Genomic DNA, 17,559 nt, shown 5'->3' with positions numbered 1-17,559 from the left:
CTGGTGCCCAAAAGTGGAATTGTTTTTAGGGGCCCGCCACGAGGACCAGCTGTACTGGCACAGGACAGCTACATATGTAATAACAATGCTATACTGCTCACCTGCCATACGATGTGGACCACTGCACTACCTAAATCCACTTCTACACTCTGTATGGCAAGCGAGCAGCATGACTCCTGGAATTGTTAACACTAACATGGACCATACAACTATAGCACCCAAAACTGTGGTTATCAAGAACATGGTGAGTGAGCAGCACCCAGCATAGAAACAATACTGGAATCTGGGTGTTTTGGTAAACACCTGATCTGCAGGGTCCTAAGAGAACTAAGAGATCAGTGGGCATCTAACACCTGTTGATCAACTGTATGAGAGGACTGTGGTGCTTTTGCGAGCACCCTCACCCATTTGTTATTTACATTGCACAGATCTTTTTATAGGGACTGTGTAATGTAATTACAGCCTGTGATAATATCACATGTCTGTTATAAAATAAATGGGGTGTAATGTAAATAATGAAGAGGCATCATACAGTGTAATATACTCCACAGTGGCCCCCAAACAGTATAATATGTTGCACAGTGTCCCCCACACAGTATACTATTCATCACAGTGGCCCCCACACAGTATAATATGCTCCACAGTGGCCCCCACAGTATAATATGCAGCACAGTGGCCCACGCACAGTACAATATGCTGCACAGTGGCCCCCACACAGTATACTATGCTCCACAATGGCCCATTATGACCTGAGTCCCAGGCTTGAAGAGCCATGAAAAAGATGCTGGGAGCCATCGGAGTTCCAGGAGTGGTGAGTATAAGTATTTGTTATATTTAATCACCTCCCCTGGGCTGGCTACTATTGGAAATGGGCCCAGCATGTACAGACATCACATAATGACAGGCCCCTTTCCACTAACAATATGTATAGCGGTTGGAGAACCAAGATTTCCTGATCACTATCATGGCGTTGCAGGGTCCCAACATCTTCAGCGGGCCTCGTACCACTATATTCGCAGTCACCCCCTGCAACCACGATCATTACACCACCCATTACCAAACCTCCATTGTCTATTATAAAAGTGGGGGCCAGTAAGACCTACTAAAGGCACGGGGCCCACTAGGGGATTCACCGGTTCCCTGGTGAGTCAGTCCGACCTGCATCCAGGCCTTGAACTTACACAATGAATCCACCATCATCACATTCTGAAGCAGTGAGTTCCATAACCCTCTCTTTGGCAATGTGGGCCATAATGTATATAGGTGAACCATCAGATTATGTTCAGGAATGGAATAAGATTTGGGGGTTAATGATGCATGGGCAAATAGATATTAAAAAAAAAAAATCTCACCTACAATGATCTGGTGGCACAGATGACAGGGACATTGCTTCTTAAAGACATGGTCGAGAAAGCTGTGTGTACGTACTGGCTGCAGAAGGGATAGGGGCTTGTGATGTTGGTGAGGGGATTGCTCAGTCTGCGGTGGAGGCTCATTTGGGACAGGTGGGGGAGAAGGAGGAGGTGGTGGCACAGGTGGACTGAGAAGAACATCTGAAGGAATCTTCATTTCACTATTATTAGGCTTCTGAAAGAAGTTCTCAACGCTCTTGCTTCGAAGGATAGTCTTTAAGGAGATTGAACGGCGAAATCTCTGGAGCTGAGAAGGAAATTAAGAATTATTATGAGATTGGCAACACAATGGAGCATCATTAGCAAAAGCAAATACAATTTCCCTCATGAATACTCAAGTCTGGTGTCGTGAGACAATGTGACATTGGCTTATTTGCCTCTCAGCTGGGTCAAAGAGCATTCAGGACAAAATAATGTTTAGATGAAATGTGACAGGCCCCGCAGACTGGTGACAGGGTACACAGTGGGTAAGGGGAGCATGACCAGTGCCAAGAGCATACACAGTGTCAGGAACAACGCACATCAGGCAACAAGAGGAATGAAGAACAGAAAACAGGATGGAATAGAATTATTTTTAGTAGATACTGAAAATTAGATTAGACTAGAAAGCAAGACTCAAGTGGTGGATGGCAGCTTATTAGCCCTGAGACAAATCTGTAACAGGGTCTTCACCGACCATGTACCATTTATTACACCGGTGTCTTTTTTATGTGATAAGGGAGCCTTTGGAACCTGCCAGGCACCAGGGCCCAGATTTGACTGCTACCTCTCTTCTGACCATATATACTGTATATATGTAATTATTGGGGTTCTCCCATCTCAGTGTATCAGCCAGGCTATATGCAGTGTCTGCCTCTCAGTTCCTGTATTTCTCTACCTCTCCTTCCCTCCTGCTGAACGGGACAAACCACACTTCTGCAGGTCAGATAATCTGCAGATTCTTGTACAGAAGGACTAAGTGTTATCTATGTGTTTACATAGAGAGATAACGGACACATTATAATACAGTGTTGAGCGGGAAGGGGATAATATCTGGGGTGGGTTCACACTGCTTCTTTTGTCAGGCTTAAAAAACTGCTTCAAAATCAGCTGTTTTCAGCTCAGGTTTTATTTTTCAAATTCAACTAGTTTTATGAATCTTCTTACAGAAAGTGAGGTTTTTTTAGTTGTTTTTTTGCCTTCCATTGAATTCACTGGGATTGAAGAGTTTTTCTGCCTGAAGATAGAGCAAGATGCTTCTTTTTTCAGCTATCTGAAAAAAAAACAGTGCTGAAAAGAAGCTAGCCAGCTCTCACCGAAGTCAATTGATCATTGTCAGACATTTTTCAGCAATTTGCTTTTGGAGCTCAAAAAAGTCTCAAAAACAGCTTCAAAAGAAGTAGCGCGAGTCTTTCATACAAATTTTTTACATTCAGTTTACCATAACAGGAAAGGTCCCAGCACATACGGTAAACACATCCATCGACATCACTCACGTGACAAAAAATCCTTTGTTCTGATACAGTCTGGGGGCATTCGTGTTTTTATTTGCAGCAAGCAATAGGGCATAGTGTGTTTTACGACAGAGGTTTAATATCATGAGACAAGAAAGTAGACAGAATTAGGGGCTCAAGTGCTCGCTCATTAAGAAGCTTCATGGATCTGACATGTCTGCTGATAAGGAAGGGGGGGCTTTCTGTCTGCCTATATCACAGCTCTTCCATTTCTTAAACAGGAGTCATTGTTAAAAAGAATAGCCCCTTATCAAGCCCATTCTCCACCCCCACCTTCAATGGTTTGGCTCTGCGGATACTGGGTCTATGCCAAGTGTGACCTCAGGCTGAGTGGTCATTTATCTTAGGATAGAAAGCTGATCGTGCTACTGTGCAGACACAGGGAGGGCGATGGATACAGAGAAGGAGATTTAAAGGAATGTGTAATAACCTATTGCTCAAATCAAGATTTTATGTTAACCATATTTTAACAGAATTTTTAATGGTTAATATTAAATATTGAATGAAATATTAAACTTTCAATGTATCAGTTATGAAAAAAAAATTGTACATGGATACACTTTTCACATTTACCACTAAACCTAATTGTAGTTTGATACTTCCTTTTTTCTGGAGATCTTTTTTCAGTAATCATCTTATTTCATCACTGGCAGGAATACAATTAAAATTATATGTACCGGTGTATAAATAAATATATAAAGACAAATGGATGCTGCATTCCAAATTATTATGCAAATTGGATTTAATTGTCATAAAGATTTAGTTTTTTGTTTTTCCATTAAACTCATGGCTTGTCTTGTGTCTCAGGGCTCTCTGGATCACTGATGTCAATCTCAAATACCTGTGATAATTAGTTTACCAGGTGATAATGTTCCACATTATTAAGCAGTCCACAGGTTTCAAGCAATATGGGAAAAACAGGATCTCTCTGCTCCCGAAAAGCATCAAAGGGAGCCTTCACACGGATTTTATGCTCTGCTCATTGAGACACATAAACACATGTCAAAGTGACCGCTGTAAAACACAATCTCATAGACCTCAATGTGTGCCGGTCTTACGTGCGCTACACATTGAATTCAATGGGAGGCTTTTAAACCCATTGATTTCAATGTGTAGTGCGCATAAGAAGTCTATGGGATTGTGTTTTACAGCGGTCACTTTGACACGTGTTCACGTGTCTGAGTGAGCAAAGCGTAAACTCCGTGTCAAGGCTCCCAAATAGTGCAATGCCTTGGACAAGGTATGAAAGCATTAGATATTTAATGAAAACTTAACCATGATCAATGTACTGTGAAGAGATTTGTGGCTGATTCAGTGCACAGATGGGTTCATGCAGATAAAGGTATAATCAGGAAGGTTTCTGCCAAAGAAATTCATCAGATTAAGAGAACAACTGCTAAAATTACCATTACAAAGCAGCAAACAGGTATTTGACTGCTGGTGCCTCTGGAGTCCCACGAACCTCAAATCCTCCAGAGGCTTGCATAAACCTACTATTCGGCCACCCCTCAGTGCTCACAAGAATAAATGGTTGCAGTGGGGCCAGACATACATGAAGACTAATATTGAAAACAGTCTTGTTTACTGATGACTGCTGTGCAACCTTGGATGGTCCTGTTGGACGGAGTAGTGGATGGTTGGTGGATGGCCACCAACGACATCGGCAAGCAGTTGCTGGTAGAGTCATGTTTTGGGACAGATTCATGGGGAGAGAGCTGGTAGATCCCTTTACGTTCCCTGAAGGCCTGATGATTGCCTCTGAAAAGTATATAGAGTTTCTGACTGACCACTCACTTCCATGGAACAAAAAGAACCATGTCTCCCGTTGCAAAATCATCTTCATACATAACACCATCTCATGCAGTAAAGAATACCTCGGAGTCATTGGCTATTATGAACATAAAAGGAGAGAAACTCATGGTGTGGCCTGATCTCAACCCTATGGAGTATCCTCAAGCAAAATATCTATGAGGGTAGGAGACAGTTCACATCCATCATGTAACTTGGTCTATTTTGATTGAAATAGCTTTTCATTTCAGTAAATGTGACCTCTTAATGTTGCAAATTCAACAAATACCATTTTCAGTTCTTTACAACCCATAAAATGCTTAGAAACTCTGTTGTGCATAATAATTTGGAACAGCAAAGTTTGATTTTTAATTTGTGTAAAAAATAAAATGTTATTGGGAGGTTTGTCCTATAAAATTTGATTTATAATCTAACGGTTGAAGATTTGTATGTTATTCTGACTGTTATTTGCATCAACCATTATGAAAATCAGAGAAAAATATAATTTGCATAATAATTTGGAACGTTGTGTAGATATGACAGGAGAACACTCAACACAATAGGTGACGGTCACAGCTTCCAGGGCTGGCGTCAGCGCACGGCATAGTCGGGCAAGTGCCGGGGCCCACAGAGCCTCTGGGGGCCCCCAGGCACTTGCCCGCCCCAGCACTTGCCTGTCCCAATTTCAGCTCATTGGCGTCCGACGGACGCCGATGACCTGAATACATAAGCGATTAAAGCAGGAGCTGTGAGCTCAGTTCCTGCTTTAACGCTGTGGCCCGGCTTACGTGTGTAGGCGCGATGTGATGACGTCATCGCGCCTACAACTATGTGAGTGGAGTGAGAGAGCGGAGAGAGGAGCGTCGGGGGAGCGATGGAAGGTGAGTGTGTTTGTTTTGTATTAAATATTAAGGTGGAACATAATGAAGGGGGCCCATGAAACTGGGGGGCAAATGAATGGGAGAAGGGGAACGGCATGACACTGGGGAAGATGGGGGGGTGGAACAGCATGACACTGGGGCAGAGACGGGGGACATGAAACTGTGGGCAGATGAAGGGGGAGAACGGCATGAAACTGGGGACAGAGATGGAGGAGGGGACATGAAACTGGGGGCAGAGGAAGGGTGTATATGAAACTGGGGGAGAGATGGAGGGGGGGCATATAATTTATGGGTGACTGTAGGAGGATTATACTGTGTGGGAGCACATGATAAATGAATGAGTATGGGCGGAGTCAACATAAAAGTGAGTGGAGCTAAATTTGCCCCTCTTTCTACTCTTTAAAAATTGGGAGGGATGGCGTTGGTGACGCCACACTCCTGCGTGACGTCACTCGCTTCATCTGCGACGCACAGTGTCTCGACTCCCCCGCCTCCTTTACAAGGGGGCCCACTGAGGCTCTGTCGCCCAAGGGCCCATAAAAACCTGGAGCCGGCCCTGCACTGCACAGGTCGCCGAATATGTCTAGAAAAGGCTCTTAGGCCCCACATAATGAAATGCAACTAAAAACACAGCAGATCTTTTTCTGCAGTATTTTTCAGTGAGGTTTTTACTACATTTTCTCTTCCCTTATTAAATGCATAGGGATATGTCATTTAGTTTCTAAATTTAACATTCTTTGTTTTTTTTTTATGTAGATAAACCTTTGATATGCATTTTACCTGTAAGGTAACAGGCATGAAATTGAAAACCTCTGGTTTACTGCACAGTACAAATGTGCAACTCGTTACAGCATTACAGCAATTAAAAATCATGCAAAAGCATTGTGTGAGTCAACCTCAAGGAATTGGAGGGTGTGGTCCAGTGTTAGAATAAAATTGTCTGTTTTTTTCCGGAGACATGACCACTCTTAGGCATACATCAGTACCCTGTCCTACCATATGGACAGGGGAATTGCGGTTTTTACCGCATTTCATCTACCAAATTACAAAACTCCTCCTGATGAATTGTTCTGATACAAGGACATAGAAACGCATTGAGGGGAATGATAGAAGTGCAGGCAGGTTATCGGCATTGATCTTAGCCTTATTGTAGGTGAGCTAACTAGGGAACTGTTATGCCCAAGACCAGTGGCGTAACTAGGAATGGCGGGGCCCCGTGGCGAACTTTTGACATGGGGCCCCCCCGACACCGAAGATCTCGACCGAGTCCCTCCTACGCATTCCTGCGCGCTCTATTATGTCCCATAGTGTCCCCTGCACACAGTATTATGTCCCTTAGTGGCCCCTGCACACAGTATTATGTCCCTTAGTGGCCCCTGCACACAGTATTATGTCCCTTAGTGGCCCCTGCACACAGTATTATGTCCCTTAGTGGCCCCTGCACACAGTATTATGTCCCTTAGTGGCCCCTGCACACAGTATTATGTCCCTTAGTGGCCCCTGCACACAGTATTATACCCAATAGTGGCCCCTGCACACAGTATTATGTCCCAATAGTGGCCCCCTGCACACAGTATTATGTCCCTTAGTGGCCCCTGCACACAGTATTATGTCCCTTAGTGGCCCCTACAGGACTAAATACTGTCACCGCTGACCGCTATACCAGGACAAATTGTGGATAAAAAAAAATCTGGTCCTGTGCATTACAATTTAGTAACTCCATGTGGCTCATATTAATAACAGTTAACCCTATCATGTCCCTCACATTAAGCCTTGTGTACCTCACATAAGAGTTACTGATATGTGAGAGACATGGAGGTAATAATAAAGTATCTTCATTACTATTACCCCCAAATGTCTCACATATCAGTAACTCTTATGGTGAGGCAAACAGGGGTTAATGTGAGGGAGATGATGGGGTTAACTGCTATTACTATGAGACACATGGAGTTACTAAAACACAAGTAATCACCCCAAATGCCTGATAGTAATAAGTATAGTAACCCCAGTACGTACCTGTGTATCTTCAGTTTCATTTTCCTAGAGCAGCTTCTTCCTCTTCTCTTCTGTGCAGGACGGCAGGGATAAGCCCCGCCTCCTCCTCTCATTGGTGGGCAGAGGACAGCAGAGAAAGGGAGGGGGGAGAGAGGGGGAACGTCCTGCAGCGCTGACAGGAGCCAGAGCTGCAGCTCCTGTGTCTCCGTTGCAGCAGCTTCGGGGCCCCTGTTGGTGGAAAGTATTCCACCAACAGGGGGCCCCGATCATTATACTCGGGGGTCCGAAAAGACCTCCGAGCATAATGATAGCAGCAGTAGCAGCTGTCACCGGGCCCCTAATGTCCCGGGCCCTGTGGCAGCTGCTACCGCTGCTATGGTGGTAGTTACGCCACTGCCCAAGACCCTGGTCATACCTGCTAAATCGGTCAGAGCCAAAACATAATCAGAAGGCTGTGACACAATACTTAACCCCTTATTGACCATCATAGGGGTAGTGGTATATTGGTGGTACAGGGACAATAGCAAACTCTATAGCCGGCTCATTTCAAGGCTCATCTATAAATTAACCTGTCCCCATATACTTGTTTGTGTAGGACTAATATTTTAAAATCCTTTTAAGTAAATTGATTAAAAGTTATGTTTTATAGTTACTCCCTCAGTGAATTATTCACTCTTGGGTTTTGTTTGGTATTTCAGTGTTAACTTGAAAGGTAGCGCTGTTTCTGGGGGGATAAAACACTCCACGGGCCTAAAGCGTAAAATATTAGTGAGGATGAGGATATAAGTTGCAGAATTCATAGGCCCTATTCACACATCTGTGGCCATTTTGCAGATGGAAAAACAAGGACGGTTTTACATACGCAAAGGTCTGAGGTTAGGATCTATTTCAGTGTTTCTCACCTGTTATTATAAGATCAAAATGTGAAAGTTTGGATGTTTTGTGCTTTTGTTACTCAATCACACAAAAACGGCTGAATGGATTTGGATGAAATTTGGCACATAAGATAAGATAATCCTTTAATAGTCCCACAGTGGGGAAATAGATAGTTGGTAACCTGGATTAACACATAGGCTACTTTTTATCTCGGTAAATGACATGGTTTCACGACTGTTATGAATTTATGTTCACATACTATATTAAACTGCTCTCGCCTGCAGGACAATCAGCTAATTGCACTTTGCTGATAAAGCCAGGTCTGTTATCCCTCTATGTAAACACACAGATAACAATGAGTCCATTGTGTACAAGCATCTGCATAAGTTTTCTGTGTCCTTTATGCAGCGTGCTGAGACACTGAAATAGGAAAACCTCTTTAATCTAAATTGGCAGTTTCCCAATTATAAACATGCTGGGAAAAAGAAAATCTAATTTGTTGCAAAATTCTAAAAAACCGAGAGCTATAAAGGTAGCCTGAAGTCACAGAGTTTTCCTCAAGCAGAGCTGAGGGGGACTGAGCAAACTAGGCGTCAAGCAGCTCTTAGAGCTGCCGAAACGCCGGAGCAGGCAGATCATTGATGCCAAAAACACTATCATTATATGGCGTCCCAGTGTGCTGCTGAGATGCCGGAACAATCACAGGCACGGTGCGAGGATTGAGTTCAGCGGCAAGCCAGCTTGAGAGCTGCTGAAACGCCAGAGAAGGCGAACCATCGACGGTAGCAATTTGCTGAATATAGGTGGATCATCGACGCCAACAACACACAGACAAAGTCGCAGGCAGAAGCTAGTATTTTCTATATTTGAAAACACATATACCAACCCATGGATCTGTGTGCAGTTCATGGAGAATACGGCCAGCACACACGTGTGATTCACTAAGCCCTTACACTGTGGGGGATCAGATCCACTGCAAAATCTGCAATACAGATGTAACTAAATATTAATTTGTGGCACAGAGTGGGTGAAGGGCGCAGTCTGAACAAGTACATACATTTCCCCTTCGGAGTGCCTTACTACCTTCCATCTCTATAGGGGGCTTGCGGGTATGACAGAGCGTGGGCTCTGCCTGTGTAATTACATGTCACAGTGTGTGCTAATTAGCATGTTTGCAGTGGTCTTCATGTGCAATGTGCAATTACTGTGACATCACCCTGCAGAGCATTGCTCAGTCCTGACTCAATATTGCACAGGTGCTGAGGTAAGTCATTCCTCAAAGCAAAGGTTATTTTCCATCTTATAGACTATTTTTAACTCCTCCAACCCTCACTATTTTATATTGTTTGCAGAACATCTCAGCTGTCCAGCCGGGAAATTGTTAATATCAGGATTAAATCGCAACTGTTTCGTTAACAATGATTTCACTACAACCTCCAGCATGCTCACCTGCGATTTGTTATCCCATAGCAGTCAGGAATCCACCGGATGCCTGCAACATTCCTGCCAATTCTGCCCTTCTGTTTAACCCCCGGAACGCTGCCAACTTTCTCTGCACAGCCTTTTTTTCAGCGCTTATGTACATCCTAACAGATAAAATTCCATGGCTCCAAAATGATACCAACCTCCCCCCCCCCCCTGTGGCTGACTGCGTTGTCAGCAAACACACAGGTTTTTAAGCACAGGCAGTCATTTATCATAGGTGACATGACGCCATTCATAAGCAGTTTTTTCTGCAATGCACCTAATCTTTACCTTGCCTTGATGCTGTAAGGGTGGATTCACGCACAACATTCTTTGGAAAACTGCCAAAGTAATTTTTATTGCAGTTTTTGAGCCAAGACCAGAAGTGGATTCAGCAGGAAGGCGAAGTACAATGTTCCATGCACATGGGGGTGCGGGCATCTGGACCGTTAGCTGGATTTCCGGGGTCAAAACTAGTCAGGAGACTGGGACTACTTGTATCCTTAGTCATCTAAGATGCTTCACTGTGCCATACTGTACATAGGACAGTAGAGCCATGGGAAGGCGGGGACTACTGTGATGTACATAGTCCAGGTGTCCTAACTGGGTTCCGGCTGGGAAATCTGGCCCATATGAATGATTTAGCTGCAGCGTTTTATACAATCTGCAAAGTAGATGGGATTCTGGCTAGTCCCATCTACACGTTGCAGAAAAATATCTGCAGTGGAGATGTTGTCATTTCAAAAGCCAATGTACTGTCACAGTACAGCGCTATGGACAGACTGTCAGGAGGAGCGTTCCCAGTTAGACTGTCAGGACGGTCGTTCCCAGTTAGACTGTCAGGAGGGGTGTTCCAGTTAGCCAGTCAGGAGGAGCGTTCCCAGTTAGACGGTCAGGAACACCCTTCTGACAGTGAAGAGCTATCAGTAAATGCACCAATAGCTCTTCACCCGGAGCACATAACGGGAAAACCAACAGTGTGCTGAATTCAAAGTAATGTTGGCTTTCTAGCGATATATAAAACCGCATGTGCCCCGAGGACATAAATAAGGTAAGGTGACATCAGTGGTAAATGGCCAGTGACTGAGAATTAAAATTGGCTTAGATGCCCATAGCAACCAATCACAGGACATAGCAACCAATTACAAAACAACTTTAATTTTTCAAGAGCCAAATGTGATGTACTTACATAGTGTGACATAAGATGGTGACATTGAAGCGAGAGAAACCTTTTAGTATGTTGGAATTTACAACAAGGCAGTTTGTTGTGACAGTTCAGCGAAGCTATCGGAATAAATCTGGTAAATTCGCTCCATATTGAAACTGCATTTCGCATTTTTTTTCCAATAAACAACAACAATAGAGACAACTTTTTATATTTAAAAAAAATTAAATGTTCTATTCAAATCTCACAATAAAACACATATAACATAGGAAGGATAAACATTGACCTCACATGTGGCTAAAATAATAAGTCCCATTCATTACAGAAGCACCAGAAAGTCTGACATGGGAGTTACCTTATATACAGTCACCAAATGGTACTGACACCAAACCCTCCAATGATCAGAATCTGCCGCTAACAGATCTACAACAACACTGAACCCCAGGGAGGTACAGCAAACAACCAGACTGTATACTTACTCCTAATTGCGTGGGCTAAGAAAGAAGAGGACCTGACCACCATGACACGCGTTTCGCATTGGTTTCCAAGCAGGAATGAGTGGGAGCATTGTCTGAAGCATTTTGAAGCCATATGCATTTCTGAGCATACGATGGACTTATCCAAAGTAAGCAAGTTGTGTGCAATGAGCAGGTACAAAGTCTGTGGATCCTTCTTTTTTTGCCAAAGATACTGTTATTGGCCATGGTGTGTGCCACAGATAAGATAAGATAATCCTTTAATAGTCCCACCATGGGGAAATTCAGTGTGCTACAGCAGCATGGATAATACAGTAATATATTACAAGAAAAGAACACACACAAGCTCATAGCAGACAGAGAAAGATACTAGGAGTCATAGCAACTAAGAAGAAAAAGAAAGACTCAGGATCATTTAGTTCCCTGTGTGGAGTGATCTCCGCTTAGCCTGATGTAGATTATACAGCCTGATAGATTATGTCTGGCAGTTTTTCCTCTATCAACAGGATGATCGGATCAGCCGATCTGAACAGCACGCTCCCATAGAAATGAATGGAAGCACCTGGCACGCAGACTTTGCCGGCGGCCGGCCGCTTAACCCCCCACATGCCGGCCACTTCCATTCATTTCTATGGGAGCATGCTGTGAGTGTGCTGTTTGGAACGGCTGTTCTGAACAGTGTTCTCTCATCTCTAATCTCCGCATGTCCATTAAGATGTTTGCCGACATATGGGTGAAACTCTACCAGAATGCCAGAAACAAATGGTGAGCTTGGCTCTATTATTGCCAGACCTAACACCCTGCAACTTCTGTCTGTGGGATTACATCAAGGGTATATGCCCCACCATCAAGCACAAGATCTGAACAATCTGGGGCAACACAGCTCGGTGGTTAGCACTGAGTCCTGGGTTCGAATCCCACCAGGAACAACACCTGCAAGGAGTTTGTATGTTCTCCCTGTGTTTACATGGATTTCCTCCCATTCTACAAAGACATACTGATAGGAAAAAAAAATATGTACATTGTGATCCCTATATGGGGTTCACAATCTACATTAAAAAAAAAAAAAAAAAAAGATCCGAACAACCTGAGACAATGCATCATTGAAACCATGGAGTCAGTTTCTGAAACCATGGAGTCAATGTGATCGCCGTGTCACCAATGGCGATCACATTGAACATTTATAGTCCATAGATAAAACTTGGATAAATAATGTACCTTTTCCTGTTAATAAACTTGTTTTGTATTTTAGCAGTGATGAATACCAAGGCTGTAATATTGTACTATTTTTTTTTTTACTATATACAGAATATATTTATATAGATCTATATAGGAACTGAGAATTCTGAAAGAGTATCTTCAACAGCTGCAAACAGTATTCATATAACAATAGGGGTATTTTGCAGATATTGTGCTTAAAAATCACTACTAAAGTAATTTTTCATGATCCTGAACTGCTTTGAGACGGCATGCCATTGTGTCTATTCAGACAGGAAAGCAAACTGACAACTATTCACACACGCTGCACATTTATGACTGTGAGCAATGGTTCTCACTTTACCTGAGGTGTACCTGTGCTGCTGTTAAAAATCTTGTGGGCATTAAAAGGATTTTCATAGACTAGTCTGTTCTCAACAGCTTTACGGGCATGATGTCCCATTCCAGAGACCAGCTGTGTCTGTCTGCCTTGGGAAACCACTAGCCATCAGCCATTACCACCAGAGGAAGTTATGGTCAACCATACATTTCCCCGGCGCGGTAACTATTCAGATAAATGGTCGTCAATAAAATACATAGACAGACGTGGTCCACCAGCTCATACATGGTACTTCTACCTCCCATGATCTCCATGTGGCATGATAGACTTTATGGAATATGTCTTTAAAGTCATTCTCTATCTAAAAACACTCTGTTTCGGAGAAAATATTATTGCACTTGCACAAGTCTGTTTCATCCCAGATTTCACATGCTCAATATGGTGCTAATGAGAGTCAACAAAGTTGCTTAATTCACGCAGTCATATGTTTGCTTGTATTCCATATATTGTATGCATGTGCTATTGTCTATATGGGTACTATGTGTTGCCTTTGTAACTCAATAGAGTCTGCAGAGTCAATAAAAATTGAGGTTTCTTAAGTCTGTGTTTGGTAGGTATTCGTATCTGGTTAAAGGGAGAAAATGCAGGAACTGAAAAATCAATATGTACACAGTAGGGGGGAAATATGGACAAACACACAATATTCTATATATGGTTCCATTTTTAGCTGTATTTTAACTTAATAAGGTCATACTCTGATTCATAGTAGTAAATGGGTTCTTCAGGATTGTGACATTGATGGTCTAGCTTAGTCTTCCTTTTTCTTATCTTTGGTGTTCCCACTTATCACTTATGTTGTAACTTAAAGGGGTTGTCCAGGATAATCTGGGTTTTTTTTTTTTTTAATTTTGTAATGAGGACTGAGAAGGTGAAAAAACCAACAACCCACACTCATCTGACCCTGGTGCTTCGTTGTCACCCACCACGATCCGATCCTGCTGTTCTGGTGTCTGGTTTTGGTGGAAGTCTCTGCCTCCTGTTACTGCTGAGGCCAATCATCAGCCTCAGTGACCTAAGGAAAGGACACGGGACGCCACAGGACCAGATCATGGTGGGAGACCCTGAGCACTGGGGACAGGTGAGTATGATTTTTTTGCCTCCCTTGGGGTTTGGGGTCTCCTTGCAAAAATAAAATAGTTATCCTGGATAACTGACATCAATGTTGTAGATCCAAAAACTAAGACAATGGCGACATATTGTAGTAAATTGATATCTATCACCCATTGTTCCAGTTTATTGGAAAGAAAGCTTTCAATAAGTTGATATTATTCTTAAGGCAGAATAACTTTTATGTAGACACCTTGGTAGGTCCTTGTGCTAGAACTGCTCTGACCTTCACACAACATTTACAATAAAATCAGGTTAGGGTTTCATGACAATTTTGTTTCTCCTCATTTATACAGATCTAGATTTGCTATTGTATTCTGGATTATCATATTTCCATATAACCCAATTATACTCCAGCTTCCTATGGTCAAATGACCATTAGTCTCTGAACAAATTGTCTGCTATGGCGCAGAATGGTTCCGTTAATAATGGCAATTCCAAGTTATGAGGCAGAAAAGCATGCCACACTATTACACTATCACCGCCATCATGTTTGACTCCTGTTAGCATGACTTTTCACGTGACTCTAAGTATCCTGGAAAGTAATGGGTATTGGGAAGTTTACAAATGTAAACAATGGGGCAGGAAGGCTAAAACTTACTTTAGCTTCAAAGTGGTTTTGGTGAAGGCTCCTTATGCCCCTTTAGGGTATACGGACATCATAGATGGGATGTCTCCCATTCAAGAAATCACACTATGTGCCAGAACAAAAAAAGCTGCTTTGTATGAATGGCTCACATTCTGACAGTGTGTGTATTAAAATGAAGGGTTTTATCATGCAATTCTATATGTTCCCCGGGTTGAGTTTTCTCGGGATGCAATAAGACAACCTCTAAAAGTATCAAATTTGGGGCCCCATAGCAAAACTACAATGGGGCTCCAATGAAAGGCTTGTGTTTAGCTTCATCAGTCTTCTTTGTCTCTACCTTGTTTTATTTTATATGATCTTCATTTATGTTTTCATTCTCGCCAACCAAGCACAACTACATCACAGTTTGACCCTTAGTTACTCTATGTGTTAGTGTGGTACTTACTCATACAAGCATATTTAGATATAATGTATATAGGTTAAAGAACTCTGTAATTGTTCCATTCTTTACTTTCTAACAATTATAGCCCAGCCAGAGCTGTATTCATAATTCTGCCGTCACCACTGTAAATATATGAAGCCTTTAGAATGACGTTCTAAGCACACGTTCCTTTAAACAGCTTCATGTTCCAGAAAAGCCCAACACTTGTCCAATAAAGTGAATGGGTGATACAGAAATACCGCATACAACCTGATGACAGGTGTGTCATGGTTTTTTTGGGAAAAAATAAACCCAGTCCTGTTTTTATAATTCTGTACAAGCCCATTAAGGACTTGTCGGGATATGACTCCAGTGGTGATCCTGTTACACCTCCCGCACACAATTATATAAAAGCATTGAAAGCATTAAAATGTTCACATTCATCAGCTTAAAAATAGCTTGTCATCATGTACCGAAGTCATGGTCAAATGTGTTCTGACTACACTGGTTTTACTGTGTCACCATGCTTTTTTTGATATGTATAATTTAAGTGATATTAGTCACTTTTCGATTATTTATGCCTATCCATACACAAAGACTGACGTCAGCACTTTGGTTTTCTGCTTTGTCTTAAAAATGGGAACAAAATAGCAGAGGCCATGTTTTATCACAAGAGAAAATGTCAGAGCAAATTAAAATGATATAATACAATTGTTAAAGCGGCAAGTCCTGGCATCATTTATATTGTTCTATTTTATTTCTAGCCAGTGGTGTGTGCAAAAAATTACAGGGGATGTAGACGAGTGTAAAAGAATTATTGGAAGTGAAGGGTAAAAAAGAAGGAGGTTGCAGGGTTGAAGGTCAATGGGGTAACTTGAAGCTCCTGGGCCATAATGTAAAATCTATAATAGGACTCCCTCCCCCCTCCAACTATCATACATCATTTCAGTACTTGGTTTCAACAGCAGCCTCTGTATACTGTATAGATAAAGGGTTGTCCATGAGTTGTACCTGGCATCGGCCCTCAATCCTATTAACTTTGAGGAGCTGCAATACTAGACACGACCTATGGATAAGTAAGGCGCTGTTTTTGAAATGGAATATGGTAAGGCTTTTGTAGTCAAAAGTATACAGAAGTGCAGAGTGGACTTACAGATTTTTATCAGTGCCATAATAAAGATATGCAGGGGCGTAACTACCGGGGTAGCTGCGGTAGCGGCTGCCACAGAGCCCGGGTCATTAGGGGACCCAGCAACAGCCTCTACCGCTGTGGTTTTTTTTATAGGCCAATCCTGGCTCCTGCTCACAGCCGTCATCGCTTCTCTTTCTGCGGAGGTGGCTGTGAACAGGAGGGGGATCAGTAAGTGGGCTCCACAAACACTATCATTATACTCGGGAGGTCTTTTCAGAGGCCCAGCGGAGGTGAGGGGACATAAAAAACAGTATTATTTACCTCTCCTGGATCCAGCCAGGATTCGGGACTACACGTGTGACGTCCATGGTGTCACATGGGCCAGGGCTTGCATCCTTATGCGTTGCAACGCAAGCCTCGGCTCAAGTGACATCCAGGACATTATTGAAGATGGCCGACATCTGCAGGGACTCCACTGGAGCCAGAGAGAGGTAAGTAACAGTGTTTTTTATGTTTGTATCCCCCTTGGGTCTTCAATTATTATACTCTGGGGTCTGAACAGGCCCCAGAGTATAATAATTGTTCATGGGTGTTCACAATGGGGCATAATACTGTGTGAAGGGGCCACTATGCAGTATAATACTTTGTACAGGGCCCACTATGGGGCATAATACTGTGTGCAGGGGCCACTATGGGGCATAATAGTGCATGCAGGAATGTGGGGGGGGTTGGTCAGTCAGGGTCTGACGATATATACATCAAATTAACACAACTAATAACCTAAGATGAAACTGGTTATGTGATAGAACATAGTTGGAGCATAGTCAGCTGGTAGATAAGTACATTGAGCTGTGATGTATATGATATCATTTTAATTAAGGAACATTGCTAATTAAATTATGTAAAGTCAGTTGGATAAAGTTTGATAATTGACCCGCAGGGAAGGAGTAAATGCAATACTTCTATGGATAATGACAAATTCTCCTATAGCTTTGTGCTGAAAGAATGACTGGCATATGGATTTTAACTAATTCATATGGGTAAATTCCAGTACATTGAATTAACTTTTTCTTTGTTGAATAAGAGTATTATTTTGTGTGAGATTGTTGGGTTGTATGTAAGAATGTTGTTTTGTTTGGTTGATCTAACCTGGTGGCATTACA

At 42.6% G+C, this 17,559-nt stretch overlaps 1 protein-coding gene across 1 annotated transcript in view; it reads right to left on the bottom strand.

Annotated features, from left to right (window-relative positions):
• Nucleotides 1-17,559, bottom strand: part of STAC2 (SH3 and cysteine rich domain 2) — a 49,739-nt gene that overhangs the window by 25,872 nt on the left and 6,308 nt on the right. Inside the window, exon 2 of the mRNA XM_075278347.1 lies at nt 1,353-1,659. Within this exon, the coding sequence (XP_075134448.1) occupies nt 1,353-1,659 (307 nt within the window). The remainder of the gene's footprint in view (nt 1-1,352; nt 1,660-17,559) is intronic.

Source organism: Leptodactylus fuscus, chromosome 6, assembly GCF_031893055.1.
Source record: "Leptodactylus fuscus isolate aLepFus1 chromosome 6, aLepFus1.hap2, whole genome shotgun sequence".
Classification (NCBI taxonomy): Eukaryota; Metazoa; Chordata; class Amphibia; order Anura; family Leptodactylidae; genus Leptodactylus; species Leptodactylus fuscus.
This window is presented reverse-complemented; position numbering and strand designations above follow the sequence as displayed.